The 18551-nt window shown below is 28.6% G+C and overlaps 4 protein-coding genes across 4 annotated transcripts in view; 2 read left to right on the top strand and 2 right to left on the bottom strand.

The window, feature by feature from the left end:
* Positions 1 to 8: 8 nt before the first annotated feature.
* On the bottom strand, positions 9 to 4582 carry LOC124951479 (zinc finger protein 69-like). The gene is made up of 11 exons (XM_047499936.1): positions 4451 to 4582; positions 3617 to 3849; positions 3354 to 3545; positions 3088 to 3270; positions 2678 to 3006; positions 2165 to 2587; positions 1809 to 2046; positions 1594 to 1734; positions 1379 to 1498; positions 1146 to 1301; positions 9 to 1051 (listed from the first exon to the last, which is right to left on the bottom strand). The coding sequence occupies exons 2-11, from the start codon at positions 3836 to 3838 to the stop codon at positions 818 to 820; spliced, it is 2238 nt and encodes a 745-aa protein (XP_047355892.1). The 5' UTR covers positions 3839 to 3849; positions 4451 to 4582; the 3' UTR covers positions 9 to 817.
* LOC124951461 (double-strand break repair protein MRE11) lies at positions 4526 to 8653 on the top strand. The gene is made up of 13 exons (XM_047499893.1): positions 4526 to 4793; positions 5251 to 5481; positions 5616 to 5787; positions 5900 to 6036; positions 6103 to 6293; positions 6359 to 6563; positions 6682 to 6954; positions 7043 to 7124; positions 7192 to 7336; positions 7414 to 7577; positions 7711 to 7837; positions 7939 to 8274; positions 8517 to 8653. Exons 2-13 carry the CDS (start codon positions 5397 to 5399, stop codon positions 8610 to 8612), a joined length of 2013 nt encoding a protein of 670 aa, XP_047355849.1. The 5' UTR covers positions 4526 to 4793; positions 5251 to 5396; the 3' UTR covers positions 8613 to 8653.
* LOC124951503 (tetraspanin-2A) lies at positions 8517 to 11324 on the top strand. Its single transcript, XM_047499994.1, has 6 exons — positions 8517 to 8653; positions 9128 to 9433; positions 9623 to 9820; positions 9928 to 10104; positions 10191 to 10376; positions 10516 to 11324. The coding sequence occupies exons 2-6, from the start codon at positions 9347 to 9349 to the stop codon at positions 10591 to 10593; spliced, it is 726 nt and encodes a 241-aa protein (XP_047355950.1). The 5' UTR covers positions 8517 to 8653; positions 9128 to 9346; the 3' UTR covers positions 10594 to 11324.
* Positions 11325 to 11619: 295 nt separating this feature from the next.
* LOC124951484 (high mobility group protein DSP1-like) overlaps positions 11620 to 18551 on the bottom strand; it is a 19227-nt gene continuing 12295 nt past the window's right edge. Inside the window, exons 3-5 of the mRNA XM_047499950.1 lie at positions 13915 to 14075; positions 13637 to 13811; positions 11620 to 13494 (exon numbers count right to left, since the gene is read on the bottom strand). Coding sequence (XP_047355906.1) covers positions 13378 to 13494; positions 13637 to 13811; positions 13915 to 14075 — 453 coding nt within the window. The 3' untranslated portion in view covers positions 11620 to 13377. The remainder of the gene's footprint in view (positions 13495 to 13636; positions 13812 to 13914; positions 14076 to 18551) is intronic.

Here is an 18551-nt window from a genome sequence, read left to right as displayed (position 1 = left end):
TGAAATCATTATGTTATATAGCATACTTTATTTAATCAAAGAACAATAGATTCAGTCATAAAGATTACAAAACTTATGATATAAGAATATTACAAGAACCTTTTAATTCAGATCAAAGATAAGAAGAGCATATATTTGCAATAGATAATTAATTATATGGAATAATATCCAATGTAAAATAAATGTTATTGTTACCAAAAAAATAACATTCATTTTTTTTAATACATCGTGCGTATACAGGCTTTTGAAACTTTGTATAAATGACAAAATACAATAGAAAATGTTTAATCCTAGTTATATGACTTATTTTATTTGGTTTAAATTTGTATCTTTTGTTACTATATATATAATATAGTTTTATAAAAGATACACAGCCAAAATACATACACATATGTATAAAGGCATAAGTATTTTATTCTTTTATGTTTGCGATATAAGACAACAATTTTAACATGCTGAAAGATTTACTTATATTATATATTTTAATACATTGTATTACTTATACATCTGTTGCTCAATGTTACAAAATCACTTAGTAGTTACATGAACAACATGTTCCATGCACTTACTCTCTAATTGAAATTACTTTTAATGATATTTCTCTATAAATATATTAATCTTATACCACATATTATCAGTGATATAGATCATGTTTATAAGATTTATTATGTGTGTGATATTATTATATATAAGTATAAAATAAAACTTATTTGTATCTGATAGAAGTAATTTAGTTATGTATGAACTCAATTTACTGGTAGAAGTATGCATTTAATGATCAGTAAATTATAATATAAAGCGATAATTAAATAAGTTTTCATGTATTTTGTACTAAGCTCAGCCAACTTCTACCTTCTTCAGATACAGATGTTGGAAATCGTATTTGTACCAATCTTACAGCATTTTTTTTCTCTTCTACAATTTCTTTATACTCAGCAGGATTCGGTACAACTGTTTCCCCTTCTTCGCTATCGTTATAAGTGTATACTTCTTCTACTTGATCTGTATCTTCATTTTTACATTCTATAGCATCTCTTTCAGAAAAGTTTATCTATAAAAAACAAAATTATTATAGATATTTCGAGTTTATCATATATGCATAGTTCATCATATATGTATTATATTGTAACATAATATAATATTACCTGTTGATCGACCGTTATTTGATCAACTTCTTCTACGACATTCTCTTCTGCAGGCATATTCAAAACACTTTCTTCGTTATATATTTGATTTTCATTTTGATGTTGTATGATAACATGGTCTTTCAATTCGGTGACATATAACTCTGTTTCTTCCAGCTAAATATTTTTTCAAATATTAATAACTAAATAACTTTTACAATAAACAAATAAGTATATAAAGAATAAATAATTACTTGATTATTTTCTGTCTCGTCCATTAACAACTCTACATTACCATCTGGAATTGTTATTACTTGATCATCTTCTGTAGTTAAACGTGGTTGATTTACAACAATTGTATCATTTAAGTGTCCCTATAATATAACATATCAATTAAATTATAAAGGTAAAAGGAATATATACAACAATATTTATATCTCCTGTATTTGTAAATAATCACATTATATACCTGAGTTTGCATATGAGCATACAACAAAGGTTTTCTCATAAAGCCCATACCACATACTAAACATTCATAAGGCTTTTTGTCACTATGTATAAATCGATGTGCATTTCTATTATCTCTACTATTGAATGCTTTCCCACATACCTAGAGACAAATTTACTTTGTAAGTAAAATAAAATACAAATCCTGTATAATAATAATTATAATCAATACCATACCTCACACAAATATGGTTTTTCACCAGTGTGAATGCGCATATGTTTTTTGAAATGTTCAGGATAAACAAAAGTTGCTGTGCATATATCGCACTTATAAGGTCTTTCACCCGTATGAGCTGCTTTTATATGATAATCTAGAAGTCTTCTTCTTTTAAATCCTTTACCACAATCATCACATTTGTATCTTTTATCATTGTAATGTGTAGCACGTTTATGAGATTGTAGATTGGATCTTTGACTACAAAATATTTTATATATTTTGTGAAGTTTTATATTCATATTTAAAATTCCTTATTATATTATTTATTCTTATTTATATAAAGTGCAAATGACAAACGATACAATTATCCTCTTACCTAAAAGTAGCTCCACAGAATTCGCATTGATAAGGTTTTTCTCCTGTGTGAGTGCGTTCATGATCTCTTATTTCTGCTTTCCGAGCAAATGCCTTCCCACACATTCTGCATATATATGGTTTATATCCAGTATGTACAATATTATGTACTTCTAAGTTATGCGGTGATCCAAATGCCTTACCACACTGATGGCATACGTAATCTTTAACACCATTATGAGTTCTTTCATGTTGATTAAGATTTTGTTGACTCAAAAATGTTTTATTACATTGTGAGCACTCAAATGGCCGCGGACGTATCTGATGTGTTTTTATATGAGCTTTATATGTATACTTAGATGCAAAATCTTTCCCACAAGTCTCACAAACGTACGGGCGTACTCCAGTATGTGTATTAATATGCTCTTCCAAAAGATTCCTGGAGCTATAAATCACATGTTTTTATATTTATTTTATTCGTTAAATTATAGAGCAATAAATATTATTAAATTCTTTAAAACAAAATATAGCATACCTGTATCTTTTACCACAGGTTTCGCAAGGCCATGATTTCACTTGTGGATAGTGAATTCTCTTGTGGATTCTAAATAATCGTAAATTACTAAAGATTCTGTTACATATTTCACATTGAAAATCACCTTCCTCCTTTGCAACGTGTTCATCAAGGTGAAGAGATAATTCATTTCTTTTTTTGAAATCATCTCCACATATATCACAAATATATAAACGTGTGTCATGTACATTTTTCATATGTGCTATAATAGTTTTTGCATCAGCTACTGCTTTTTCTTCCTCATCTGTACATAGTAAGCAAGTATACATAACTCCATCTCTAACGACAATCTGGAAAAATATTTCATATATGTATGATTAGACAATAATATTTATTACACAATGAAATCTTTTTTATTCAATATAGAATACCTGTTCCTGAGAAGTTTCATCTTTTACATTAGATTTAACTTTCTTCAATCTTTTTTTTTCGTGTTCATTTTTTGATTCATTTATGGCTTCTACTCCAACAAACATGTTTTCTGACTCTTCTGTTTCATCCCTTTCTTCCATTATCTCTTCAACTACTTCAAACTCTCTCTCACTTTCTTTGTACTAAAACAAATTATTAATTAATACTTTAATATATTTTATCGTGTAATTATCATTAAAAATATTATTAATATAAAATGATTTACATTTGATGGATCCGGGATTTCCTCATCTTTTAGTTCAATTTCCATAGTCTGATTTTCTATATTATTTATGTAATCATGATCAGTATATTCCTCTTCATTTTTAGATAGATCAGATATTTTAGTAATAGTTTTTTGATAATTATTGTATAATTCTTGTTTTATCTCAAGTAGCCTATTTTCTAATTCATCAACCTAAAAATGTATTGATAGATGTAATACATTATGCAAAGCTCATAATTACAGACAAAAATAAAAGCGTTTACCTCATTAAATAATTTGTAGCATTTTTTACATATAACGAGTGAATGAGCATTTTCCTCATTAATATTTATTTCTAAAACTGTACATATAATATCCACAAGAGGCTTTTCTGAAGTAGTAACAGAAGTTTCATTAAATATACGTATACTGCTTCTAGTAGAAACTCCAACTTTACTATTACAAATTAAGCAATGAGTAATATCCTTCTCAAAATCAGCCGTCATCTTTCTGATAGCTAAAAAAATGAGTGTATTGTGTTAGAAAATAAATTAAGTAAATGAAACAATTTAAATTCTTTTAATAACAACTATGCGTATCTTTCTATTCTTACGTCGTACATATCCAACAGATTTTTTATTAGATAATTAAAATATTTGGAAATTATTGGCAAATAATACATCTGGACAGATATAAGATAACATCTATCCTTATTGAAATGAAACAAATGTAAGTATTAAAAGAAAGATTAATAATGGTAGTCCGGTAAACTACATAAAGTATATCTTTTTGAATTCTTAGAAAACTATTATCTATCTATAATCGTAATATTATAAAAGTAAGATAAACATTGTATGAGTAAAGCAACATTTTTTCTTATACAATCATAAATGACGAACGATATTGTGAAATAAAAATACATTATACAATATCGTGTATCGCTCGACATCATATTGTTAATCATTATTAACATACTAATGAACAATGCTTTTAACTGTTGATCAGTTTTTGACATACGATCAACAATCATGCCGCATTGCGCACATTTATAAGTAACCGGCAAGATCTAATAACCCTAACAATATTATTGCCGACTACTAAACAAAATTGTTGCATACATTTCTCGTTAAAATGGACATAAAATGAAGTAAAAAGTTGCCAGCACTGACTTGAAATTTTCGTTTCTCGTTTCAAACGATTGGTAGTGAACAAAGCAACGGAGAGTTCTTGATGCCAACGCCATTTATGTCTTCATGGTGGTCAGGGTGCGACGAAAGTCCATATTGAAATTAGAACGTTATTTCTTATCACTTTTTTACTATTGAAGTAGGTTTTTCGTATTGCGCAGCGTCGTGCAATAACCATGAACCTAGAAATTCGACAGTCCTGCGTCAAATGCCCTCTACAGCAACCATAAGAAACATAACGGCCATATTGTACAAAGAACTGAAGCAGCTTAAGGTATATTTGTATGACGCGACAATAGGTTACACGAAAGGTGTACACTCAAGTGAAATAAGAGAATATTTATATATATAAATAATATATAAATATATAAATATACATATATAAATATATAAATATACATATATCGTATTGTTTTCTGTTTTGTGTATCTAATAATGTATAAATAATATATGCATACTATATGCTTTTATAATATAAACATATATATATATTTAAAAAAAATGTTTATATTGACGGTTAAATTACCCAGGATATCTTTCTTCTTGAAAATTTGGCGCCAATTAATAAGTTGGTTTTTGTTTACTAAAAAATTAAAAGTTCATAGAAATTTATAAAAATTTGTATACGGTCTGTACCTAAATAATTAATAGAAATTACTATTATATTTTATATAAAATATTTTAACAAAATGAAAAACAGTATTTTAATAAATTGTAAATATTTCATACAGTTCGACAGATGTCGCTATTCAGGAAATGTGCTCGTTATTCATTTTATTTTACTCTTTGTTGATATTTGTTAAAGCGATTCAAATTAAAATAATTTGTTAGAAGTTTCGCTTATAACAATATTCTAGAAGTTCCAGATATATTTAAAATGGCAGAAATATCCGACAGTGACACATTTAAAATTTTGATAGCTACTGACATTCATCTTGGCTATCAACATGAAAGAAATAAAGGTATGCCTTTAAAGTATATTCTTTTATTAATTAAAAGATATATTACCGTAAAAAGAATTATATTATTTAGTGCATTAATTTGTGTTATACAATATAAAAAAATATATGTGTACATCTATTTATATATTATACAGGTCAACTACTATATGATAGTTTTACAACATTTGAAGAAATTCTTCAATATGGTAAAAAATATAAAGTTGATTTTATACTCCTTGGAGGAGATCTTTTCCATGATACTAAACCTTCTCAAACTACTATGGTTGAATGTATGGACTTAATAAGAAAATATTGTTATGGTCCAGGGTTTGTATAATATATATATAGTTTTCTTAAAACCATATAAAAAGTTTTTTATAATTATATATAATTTTTATATTTTATAATTATAAATAAAAACTTTTTTATAATTTAACAGAGACATTGCAATGGAGTTTTTAACAGATCCTTCTACAGTTTTTGAACATTGTCGTTATAAAAATGCCAATTACGAAGATCCAAACATAAACATTAACATGCCAATATTTACAATTCATGGAAACCATGATGATCCAAGTAAGAAACAAGAAAAAAATATTGTTGAATTTAATGAACAGTAATTTAACAAATATACTTTTACAGGTTTTAGTAGTGTTGGTTCTATGGATACACTATCAGTAGCAGGACTCGTTAATTATTTTGGAAAATGGATGAGTCTTGACAAATTAACTGTAGAACCTATAATATTAAGAAAAGGTTCTACATTAATTACTTTGTATGGCTTGGGCTATGTCAATGATCAAAGATTATATAGGCTTATAAAAGATGATAAAGTATGTTTACATAAATTTCAGCATATATGATCTATTATTAATGAACTTTATATTTATATACACAGCTTCAGCTAAAAGAAGTAGAAGAATTTCCAGAATGTTTTAATATTCTTGTTTTGCATCAAAATCGTGTACAGCACGCACAAAATGATTATGTCCCAGAAAGTAAACTACCACCATTCCTTAATCTAGTTATATGGGGACATGAACATGAGTGTCGTATTACGCCAGAAACAGTTACAGGTGTTCCATATTTTATAACTCAGCCAGGTAAGACATTTACTTAATGCTATTCGTTTAATATAGCAATTAATATTTCAAGATACGTAATATAAATGACTATATTTTTATAGTTCTATATTATATAACATTAATAATAATTATACAGGCAGTTCTATTGCAACATCATTATGTCAGAATGAAAGTATATCAAAACATGTTGGGCTACTATATGTAAATAAGTTACAATTCAAAATTAAAAAACTAAAATTAAATACTGTTAGACCTTTTGTATTTGATACTCTAATTCTCTATAATAATCCTGAAATTGAAGAAAAAAGGAAAACACAACCTACATCTTCAAATGCAAGCATTATTTCTGAATATGTAGATAAATATATAGAACATAAACTTATACCTAAAGCAATAGGACAACTAACAGGTAATTTTTTCAAGTATTATATGTTGTAAATTTATTAAAGAAATATTCTAGTATTTGTAATCTTATATTGAAAGCTATATCATTACAGGACATCATAAGCAGCCAAAAGAGCCCTTAATTCGTTTACGATTATTTTATAATGATGAACAAGATGTATTTGAAACTACAGGGTATATTTTTAGTGCATTATAATAATATTGAGAAGATTATAATAGATATTAAAAAACTATTTTTTAGGCTTTCACAAAAGTATTGCGATGAAGTACTCAATCCTATGAGTATGATCCTTTTTCGTAAAACTGCTGATACCTCTAAATCAAGTAAACATAGTATTATGAATGATTCATTGGATGATTTAGTAGATAAATTTCATTTTGAAGATGTAATAAGAAATATATGCATAATAAAAATATGATATATTAAATATGTTTCTAATATTTTTCATAATTGTCTTAATAGGAAGAAAGGGGTTGGACACAAAGCGTTCAAGGAAGTATTAAAGAATATTTTGATTCAGAAGAGAACAAAGATTTGTTAACAATCTTGTCTGTTACTGGACTGAATGAAACATTAAGTCAATATATTATAAAAGCGGACGAAGAGGCTATACAAGATGTGATACAGTAAGATAGTTATTTAATATAGATTTTAAATTTACGATAAGAATATTATTTAATATAAATGATAATGATAAATTTTAATTTTTTCTATGCAAAGAATAATGCAATTTTCATGATACACATTTGTATATTTTAGAAGTAAAATAAATAAAACCAAGGAACACTTGAAGAAACAACGTTTAGAAAAACCTGAAGAAATTCTAGATAAAATTAAGGAATATAGAGATGAAAGAAACAAGAAGGAAGAAGAAGAAAGTCGAGATGTTAGTTGATAATATTTATAAAATAATCATTTATATAAATTTTTGACATTTTTCCAGTATGGTTATTTTATAATTTTTATTTACCAAATTTATTTGTACAGGTAATTAATTTTCTGAGTACTAGATTATCAAAGAAAAAAAGAGCACATTACAATAATGATGATGATGATGATGATGATGATGATCATAGCACTGACAATAATGATGGCAATGATAGTGATGATAATATTGATGATGATAATGAAATAAGTTATTTAGGTAGAGGTAGAGGAAAACAAAATACAATTACAAGAGGAAAAGGAAGAGGAAGAGCAAGTAGCAAAGTTACTTTAGAAAAGGGTTCTAGAGGTGCAAAAGTTAATATGACAAACAAAAATAATAAAGATTCATTCACATCGTCTGTTATACTCAACAAAGGGAAACGGTCAGTACAACAGGTGAGATGAGAGATCGACATATCTTTTTAATTATCATTATTATTAATTTTATGATGATCAATAGTACGATATTCACAAATATTGAAATCCTTTTTTTTACATTTATTTATTAATAACAAGTTTTAGATGAAATTTTTATTAATTTTTCATGTAGAAAAATTAATACAATTAATCAAATAAATGGGTTTATTGTAAACATGTTAAATAATATAAAAAAATGAATTCTCTTTTTCCACATATAGATGCAACCTACGATAAATCAACATAGTACTACGTTTTTGAGTCAATTACGTCGACCGGCTGCGAATACGTATATAGATGTCTCAGATAGTGATTAATTAAAGAGCTATTCATTTCTAAAGAAGAATGAAAATAGAACGTAATATATGTTTATGTCTTTAATGTACATCTGTATTATTTTCTATCATATGTGTGACGCTATATGTATATACACATATATTTTTTTTATTTTTTATAAATATTTATATATTCATGAAAATTCATTTTAATAATACTGATATCTCTTTCAGTATTTTCCTGTTTCTAATTCCTAATATATATATAATAATATTATAATATTATTATAATAATTATATATAATAATATTAGAATAATATTATAATAATAATAATTAATCAAAATAGTAACACATTTACATTAATTTACTATCGATTAAATTTATGATAAAAAATTGTTCCATATTTTTTAGTTATATCATAATTTTATGAAATATTTACAATTTATTTTCGAATAGATATTATAATTTCTGTATTAGATCTTACGATTTCTTTTACGAAATATAAATTATCAATTGTTTGATATAAATCAATTTTTGTTTTTTCTCTTTGCGAAGGGAGTGAATCACTGTGGATTCGTAACGCAACTTGGGCGTTTTATCTAGGACGTGCTTATCCACTTATCTTATATTTGTTAGCGATAAAGATGCCTCACGTATGTCATTGAGGAGGCATGCAAGTTTCAGTCGATTTCATCTCGTATCTCTCTCGAAAATCTATGATTTTTTTATAATAGTGTAGTATATCTATGAACTACTAATTAAAAATTGTACAAAATGGTGGTGAAAAATTCGATTCCTCAGCTAGAACAGCAAATACAATGTATAAAGTATACAATATTTTGCTTGAACAGCGTAATGTGGGTAAGTACACGATGAAATATGAAATTTCTAATGTCGCGTAATAGTTAAAAAGAAATATTCTCATCATTGTCATTAGAAAAATGTTTCTGTAAATAATATTTTGCTAGGAAAAATATTTTTTTGTATGATAACAAGTTGATTATATCATATTTGAAGCGTATAAATTTACTGAAATTTTTTTCTCTATAGATTTTTGGAAGCGCTATGTTCGGCTTATCTTTATGGCTAAGGTTTGAGCCAGTATTTCAAGATTGGATAATGTTCTTGGACATGTATGAATTTTACATCGGTGTTTATGTATTAATTGCAACATCCATATTCGTCATAATAGTTGCTTTCGTAGGCTGTGGCGCAGCTTTGATGGAATATGTCCTGGTTCTCTTCGTCGTAAGTTAAGATTTCACAAATCAATTATTAAACTCTCTATCTATTATATACTCTCTTCTATGAGTTTTGCAGAAAAATTGATTCTTTTTATTTATCATTTCTTTTAGCACGTGGGCCTTCAACTATTTTGCTTTATATGCGGTTTAGCAGGTGCAGCTGTTATTCTTGATTATTCAACTTACGATAGTCAAATTCAGCCTATTATACGAAGATCTATGAATAATCTTATCACTAATTCTCAATACGAGAAGGCATCTGATATTCTTAAATTGATTCAAGAAAATGTAAGCAATTTAAGATAAATATAAATCCTAGACATGAAAAAATGTGAAATATTTTATATATGAATATTATTTTTTGATTAAAATAGGTCGGATGTTGTGGTGCTGACGGTCCAATGGATTATGTGAGAATGTTAAAACCTTTGCCAACTGAATGTCGTGACACGGTTACCGGAAATGCCTTCTTTCATGGATGTGTTGAAGAAATCTCTTGGTTTTTGGAAGCAAGAGCAGGATGGCTCGCTGGTTTGGCCCTCTCTTTGTGTATGTTACATGTAAGTATTAATGAAGGTTAAACCATATATCTCAGAAGATACATAAATCATATTAAAAGAATAAATTAGAAATGTTTTCTCATAAAATAGCAGCGGCATTTATAATTACAATTTACACACGAATATTTCGTTGTTACAGGTAGTATTGGCGGTACTCACTTTAACACTTATTCGTGCCATTAAAAAAGAAGAAGAATCAGTCACATACAAACATTAATTACATTAATAATCATGAAATATCACGCGAACGTTAACTTACAATTTTTTTTATTTTTTTTTTTTTTTTTTTATTTTTTTATTTTTTTTTTTTTTTGATAAATATATTTTATACAATTGAAATTTTTTTTTAAATAGTCGAAAAACAGTCGATAGAAGATAGTGTACTTTCTATTGATGTAAGTCTCTTATATAAAATTTTGATACAGACACTATATATGGAATTTAATGCGCGAGAAAAATGAAAAAAGAAAGTTCAGAAAGTATTCCACTTCATTCATATATCTTAGAGTCATATATCTGAAATATATTTTAATTAATACTGTATAAATTATATATTTTCAATAGTCGGAAGAAACATTTTCATAAATTGTTAACTAAAACTAATTTTGTCATGTATTACTTTATATGAAAGTCCATTAATCGATAAAAATTTCATACATAGTACTTATATAATGCAATTGGTCCAATTGTTGATAAATAAAATTGTATACGCAAGATGTGCTTTAATATGGATCCAACATATAAGAAAAATAAAAGGGCCGTCGTTCGTTAAACTGTCATGCATTATTTATTTCATATGTTTTTTGATTGACTGTATTATTAAGTATTATATATCTATTATTTTATGACCAAATAATACCGTAAATGTATATGATGCTTCAGAGTAAAAATGTTTTACTCACTGTATAATACAATATATTATATGTTTAGTAGATTTTTTAACACGGACTGTTTTTCTTTCTTTCTTTTTTTCTTTTTTGTTTCGCCTATAAAGGACTCATACGCTTATTATATTTGCATAAAATGTTAGATATTCATTAAACGCAGTTTTAATAAATGATTTACACGTACAACGATTTACATAGACTATAATTAGGTTAAGCGTCAGTACCAAAAGCGATTTAATATGTTTTTTGCAAAGTTTATTTATCCCTAAGAGATATACAAAAGAAACATATTTTTTGTTTGTTTTGTGTTTTGTTTCAATTATAATTCCTTTGTAATAACACAAGAAATTCTGTCATGATTTTCAATATTTGTTTTTATTAATTTCCATCAAATGGATACCTCTGAATCAGTACAATTCACTTTAACCAGCTATGTTAAAATTATGCACATCTGCAAATCAGTATTAAAATATTACAATTTTATATTTTACAGTTTTCATCCTCTAGCTCCCTCTAAAACAGGTTTTTGTTCATATAATCATACAATGATTCATTACATGACAATGCATGGGGGAAGATGAAGAGCTTTATGTTAAGAAAAATGATGGCTAACTGCTGAGCCAAATCAAGGTGCAAGTCAGTCTGACCGTAAGAAAGCCTTTTTGTTGTATTATATTCACTTCGCATATTGATCTGGTTAACAAATTCACAAAACAAGTGACCAGATCTATTTCATCTGCGTGCCACTTACATAGTTTGCACTAATTTCAATGATAAGGATCTGTACATACTAAGTTCTAGGAATGTTAACATTACAAGAAACCACAATAATTTATTATAATACAGCCTGCTGTACACCAGATGACTCAAGGCAGTACAAAACACGCCCTACTTTGCTTTCTTGAACAATTAAGGGAATCAAATGGTTTGGATAGGATTTAAGTATTTCCTTTATTGACATAATGAATATGAGAGGGAGGATGACGATGGTAAGGGCAGGGGGACCACTTCTACGCGTTAGGAAAAAAAAATAAAATAAAATAAAAATTACAATATTTGTCTACTTAAACAAACTGCCATTTACGAAGTTCCTCATCAAAATGAATAAAAAACATAAATCTTTACATATTTTTATAGTAAAACTTAATGATCGAAGTCACTATACAAAGTAAAATTAGGGCATTTTTCTATCCTGTATTGATCTGTATTGTGATCTTTCTCAGCAATTGTGGTGTGTGTTGTAGCACGTCATGCAAATAAAATTTCGACTTTTTGTGCATACAACAACGAGCACCCTTCTCTGTAAGTATAGGACTGTCAGAATATACTGTCCTAATTTTGATTTGTAAAAGCTGTGAACTACATATTTTCTCGATTCAAATTGCTTATAAACTACAAGGCTCAATCACGTGGCTTAGTATCCACTATTCGTGAAAACTATCACACGTTGATGTGAATGTACGATCTCGACGTTGTGTTTAAGTATACTTATTCTAATTACTTACAGCTATTCTCGACATATATAAAAATCAATTACACTCATACAAAGCAGCCCCATGCCCTACCTGAGAGAAATTTGATTTAAAGAAACGTTCTGTACAAGGATATACAATGTTAGTCTCTTATATTCTGGCAGCAAATGAACTGAACTGATAAATTTCACAAAATCATTTTTTTTCAAGTGATATATCGCATAACAACGAGGCTAGTGGATCTTTTGTTATTACTAACTAAATTAGCTTTTAACATGGTGTGGAGACAAAGTCAACAATGATTGAGCCCCTGCGCCTTCCATCTCACACAGAAAGTGGGCACCATCTTTTTCATTCCTCTATGCTATGACACTTTACATGTTGCTAATCAATATGTTAAAATACAAATGTCATTCATACAATCTCCTTTCACATAGCGCATACACACAAGTTTTAAAATAATTATTATAATCGCGTGTGTTTTCAATTATTATTGTAAATAATTGGGGACTCGTGGTTAGTTATTTGTTCTCCTAGTGGTGTAAGTACACTCACGCTAAGGTCAATGGTACGTACAGTAGGTGAGGTATGCTTTTAGGATCAAGGACACGGGGTGATAGATGACATTTTATCATGCAGCCGCTATTCATCGTCTTCCTTCCATTCTTCTTCACTGTCACTTTTTACAGTATTTGCAGGTGGTGCTCCTACCACTACTGGTGCACCATCTTTCATTTTCTTTTTGTATGCTGTCATTTCCTGTTAAAATATATTTTTTTTATATTAGCAACTCCTACATTACATCTCTTCCTTTCATTCAATCATATTTCCATTATTATTCTTTAGATTCGAACATTCTCTTCAAATTACTTTCATTTATTTTTAACTACTATCTACATACCCTCTCGTATCGAGCTTTATCCTTCTCTGCCATAGCCTCATATTTAGATTTGGTTTCGGGATCTGCATCCGACCATTTTTTACCTAATTCCTTAGCAATATCTCCTACACCATATTCAGGATTTAACATTTTCACTTTACCACGCTCATCATTACAGAACCAAAAGAAGGCAGATCTAGAAAGAGAGACAATACGATAAATAATTTTATGTAATCCTTGAAACTTGATTTCCGATGAATACATACATTTCAAATTGAAACAAATCTTATTTTACTCACAGTGATCGTTTAGGTGCATTGTGATCCTTAATATGTTTACGTTTCTTTCCTCTGCCTTTTTCTCCTTTAGGTGGCGTATAATTTTGCATCTCTGCGTCGTATCTTTTCTTGTCTTTTTCTGCCATCTCATGAAAACGTTTCTTTTCTTTGTCTGACATGGTCTGTAAAGAGAGGTATACAACGTTTCTAAAAAATCATACGTCTCTAGGGGAAAAAAGCTTCGAAACCTATTAAGTTCGATTTTAATCGATAAACACTATTGCCTTCTTTTATTTTCCAAATTAGCACTTCAAATGAAACTATTATTGAGGAGAAAATAAATGTTTGAAAGATGATATAAATTTTAGTATATTAATTCTCATAGTATCTTTCAAACAGATTATATCTCCATTTTTTCTTTGTAAAAACGCGACATCATATTTGATTAATAAATCGTTACTCCTGATATTTTGGAAATTCGTTTTTATTGTTGTTAAATCTACCCAATCTAATTTTGTCTTCTATTATAAAATATATGTTAAATAGTAAAACTGGCCGTTTGTCAAAGTAAAAGAAGAAGAAGCGGGGGGAGGAGAGGAGAAAGGGAGTAAACGTTCTCAGTAAAAGAAGAGTATAGGAAGGGAAAGAGGAACGGGGGAGGGGGGAGAAAGAGCGAGCAAGAGAGGGTGAGAAAGAACGAAAGGGAGGAGGAGAAAGAAGCAGGAAAAAAGCGGAAGAGGTGGCACACGTTAGGGCTGGTCGATAGAATACCGTAGGGTACGAGCCACGGTCCAAAGGGTCTTTCGACTGGCCGAGCTCTTCTGCATTATTTAAAATAAAAAGCAGAAGAGAATATAGAATCGACTTTTCTCCTTTTTTTTTCATTCCCTTCACTAAAGAAAATAAATATATCATTACATAGCGCGTAATAAGAACCAGACTTAGATCTCTAATTGGTTATAAATTTTTACTCAAGTTTTCCTTTTTTTACTGTATTTAAATATTTATCTACATATCGCAGAAGAAATCATATAGAATTTTATTCATCAGAGTTAGTACTTTACAGCGGCCATTAAAGCGTCGGCCATTAAAACGTACGTAGTCGTATGTATGTATGTATGTATGTATGTATGTATGTATGTATGTATGTATATACTTCTCTTGTATAGGAAGAAAAAGATGGCGAACAAAAACGATTATGACTCTTCTCGGGCACTCTTCAATCTTATTACTTTCGTATATTTTCGGATGGTTGAGATAATCGAAGCTGATGAAAAAATCTTTTATCGTCACTTAGTAAATTAGAAGGGAAAAAGGTTAACGAAAATATTTATTGTCATTTATAAATTATCCTATTTAATGTAAAACTTGTGTATTTACTTTTACTTTAAGAAAAACTTCGACTTTGTTAAGAAATAATAAGAGATAGGAAGTAATTTAAAACTTTCTCTGCTACGGGGCACTACCGCATGATGAGTCGAGCCTGATCACTTTTATCTGCAGAGCCAAGACGACAACGAGGGTGCGCTGACCGATGCACCAGCTGCTGCGCTACGGGTGCAAGGCCTCGAAAGAAAAGCACAGATCGCGCAGCGCACTGCTTTAACGCTTTTAAAATAATAATCCGATAGCACGAATATTACTAAACGTTTAATATTTGATTTTGAAATCGTCAGTTGATTTCGAACTTTGAACATTTCAAGAGATTTTAATTTTTAAGAAATCCTTGAAAGATGAATGTTTTACACCACACACACACACATACACACACCTCGTATGGTATTTAAATTATTTCTGTTATCCATAAAACCGCGTAATACAATTTTTCTATTTAATCTGAATTTTGATTTGAATGGAAAGCATATATCACTCACTCACTCACTCACACTCTCTCTCTCTCTCTCTCTCTCTCTCTCTCTCTCTCTCTCTCTCTCTCTCTCTCTCTCTCTCTCTCTCTCTCTGTGCGTGTATGTGTGTGAGAGAGAGAGAGAGAGAGAGAGAGAGAGAGAAATACGTATATATACACGTACGTATATATACCATTCATCTCAGCGACTCATTTAAAAAAAAGAAAAAAAAAAAAAAAAAGAAAAAAACGTGACATTAAACCAACTACGTTTCTTCTTTCGTCGATAAGGATAAAAACTGATATTTCCATAAATACTAACAGCTAAGCAAAACGTGAGAAACAACGTTCCGTGGCATTGCTAGATTCAACTTGCACGTGAGTTCCGTATACAAACGTAATTCTTGTTAATGTATGTGTGTTTGAAGTGTGTATCGCAACTAATACTAATAACGATATCATTGACATGGTTTATAGATTGAGTCTTTTTTTCTTTACGATTTATTAAAATCGCTTATTCAATAATAACTTGATGAAATTACTCGGCGAAAGATAATTCGATGATTCAAAAGATGAAATTTTGTGTCTGTTATTTATTAATTTATATATCTATATCAAAAGATATGAATGATATATATATACAAGCCGGATCAAAAGATTTAAAAATCAATTATTCCTTTTCGAGACTCCGTAGGCTAATTTTTTTTCAGATTATAAATACTACAAGTCTAGCTTCTAAAACTACAAACCTAATTACAAGTCTCGAAAAAAAATAATTAATTTTTAAAATCACCTAGGAACTTTCGGCTCATCCAGAGATTTTTGACACATCCTGTAGTATCATTAATTACAAGAGAATAAAGTGTATAAGAATCTTAACAGAGAAGAATTTGTAAGCCAATAATTATTATCACCGGATAGATCTAACAAAATATTTTCAAGTTCTTCTTTTTTTTTTTATTTTTTAAATTTTTTAATCGGATGAATGAACGTCTCTTTCCGTCGATGATTAATGAGGAACTCTGTACCCGTCGATAATATCTCTGATGAACGTTTAAAGAAAGACAGAAAGACATAAGCGAGTCACGAACGAATCAACGACGAATATACGATTGATGATCCGATTTAAAAATCATTTGGATTCTCCAACTTCTCAGGCATGCGCTCGAGTGTATCGATTTTCGAAGCGCAACCCTTATCCGATAAAAATATCTCCTCATCGTTGATAGCACCAAAAGAGGGATAAAAAGAGAAAGAGAGAGAAAAATAGAGAAAGGCCAATCGAAAGGAAATCCAATACAAGTTTGTATCGACGTTAAAAATACTACAGATTAATAAATTTTCTTCACAAATATATATATATATATATATATATATATATATATATATATATATATACATAATTTATTTATCTAAGATAAAAATATTTTCCATCTTTTCAACCGTTGTAACATATAACACAGCTATTATCTTGAAAATAGTTTGTAGAGGGATAAAAAAAAAGAAAGAAAAGAATACAAAAATTAAGAGAAAACAAGATAGAAGAAGAGAAGAAGGAATACAAGCTGAAATTCGTAGTATTCTGTGTAAAGGACTAAATTGCAGGTGAATTATCAGAAATTCTCATCTCGATTACAAGACTTCTTTAAACTTCGCGTTAAGTAGAGCGAGACCTGTTGAATATACTCGATACCTATTCAATTCTACGCAAAAGTTTCTGATTGTAAGAAGAAGAAGAAAAAGAAAAAGAAAAAAGAAGAAGAAAAAGAACAAAAAAAAAAAAGGTTTTTAAATATCTGACAAACAAACATTGCGCCTGCAAGTTGAAAGAATGTTTTGCAAAGATTAATAAAAGTAGATACATCATTGAAAAAATATCAATGCCATGTATGGTACAAACAAATGTAGTAAAGTCTTTTTATTCGAAGTTAATCATTATAGTGAAGCATTAGTTCTATTTAGAGTTATTCTCACGAAAGGCATATAATCAATAATATGTAGAACAGTCCACCCACGTGAGTGCAAAACATAGATATAAAAAGGCGTGAAACATAAAAATATATATTATGTTTTATGCATATAAAATATTACGTATATAAAATATTTATATACAGGATAAGTCAAAACTTTCTAGGGTATTTTAAAAGTCAATTACTTTTTCTCGAGGCTTTTTAGGTTGATTCTTTTTCTCACAATGTAATAAAGTTCCTGGACTTATAGTTTTATAATCTGAAAAAAAGAAAACCAATCTAAAAAGTCCCGAAAAAGAGTAATCGATTTTTAAAATTATCTATGAACTTTTAGCTCATCCATGACTAACTTTTGAAACATTCCGTGTATATATACATTTATAAATTTATATATATTATTATATATTAATATATATATATATATATATTCCATTTGTGAATACGAATTTTCGATGTTGTCATTCAACGAACGTACATTCCATAGAATCGACATCTTCATATATTCAATTGAAAATGAAATGAGAGAGTAACCGCCAATTTATTCACTATGAATATATTTCATGGTTCCTAATTTTGAGAATCAAGTAAACAGTAATAACTAGCAAAGCAATAAGAATTCTCAGGAACATTAACGGTCGTTACCGTAATAGAGGCATGAAGAAGGAATCGACATGAAAAATTGGCGAAGAAAGGGTGTGGTGTATGTCCTGCATATTGTGCGTCGACCATGCCAACAGCAATTTCTTCGAAATGAGCAAAAACTTATTCATTATCGTAACTTCGTGAAAGTTTAAACGAAAAATCATTTCGAACATTTATCATCGTTATTTTTTTTCAATTTG

This window comes from Vespa velutina, chromosome 1 (assembly GCF_912470025.1).
Source record: "Vespa velutina chromosome 1, iVesVel2.1, whole genome shotgun sequence".
Taxonomy (NCBI): Eukaryota; Metazoa; Arthropoda; class Insecta; order Hymenoptera; family Vespidae; genus Vespa; species Vespa velutina.
Note: the sequence above shows the minus strand (reverse complement) of the source record. Positions and strands in the feature narration are given on the sequence as shown.

Coding starts and splice junctions, on each gene's coding strand:
- LOC124951461 (XM_047499893.1), top strand. CDS start 5,397: ATGGCAGAAATATCCGACAGTGACACATTTAAAATTTTGATAGCTACT. Junction 6,294..6,358: donor GGCTTATAAAAGATGATAAA/GTATGTTTACAT, acceptor TTATATACACAG/CTTCAGCTAAAAGAAGTAGA. Junction 7,838..7,938: donor AAGAAGAAGAAAGTCGAGAT/GTTAGTTGATAA, acceptor TTATTTGTACAG/GTAATTAATTTTCTGAGTAC.
- LOC124951479 (XM_047499936.1), bottom strand. CDS start 3,838: ATGACGGCTGATTTTGAGAAGGATATTACTCATTGCTTAATTTGTAAT. Junction 3,271..3,353: donor AAATCCCGGATCCATCAAAT/GTAAATCATTTT, acceptor AATTTGTTTTAG/TACAAAGAAAGTGAGAGAGA. Junction 1,302..1,378: donor ACGAGACAGAAAATAATCAA/GTAATTATTTAT, acceptor AAAAATATTTAG/CTGGAAGAAACAGAGTTATA.
- LOC124951503 (XM_047499994.1), top strand. CDS start 9,347: ATGGTGGTGAAAAATTCGATTCCTCAGCTAGAACAGCAAATACAATGT. Junction 10,105..10,190: donor TTAAATTGATTCAAGAAAAT/GTAAGCAATTTA, acceptor TGATTAAAATAG/GTCGGATGTTGTGGTGCTGA. Junction 10,377..10,515: donor TCTCTTTGTGTATGTTACAT/GTAAGTATTAAT, acceptor TCGTTGTTACAG/GTAGTATTGGCGGTACTCAC.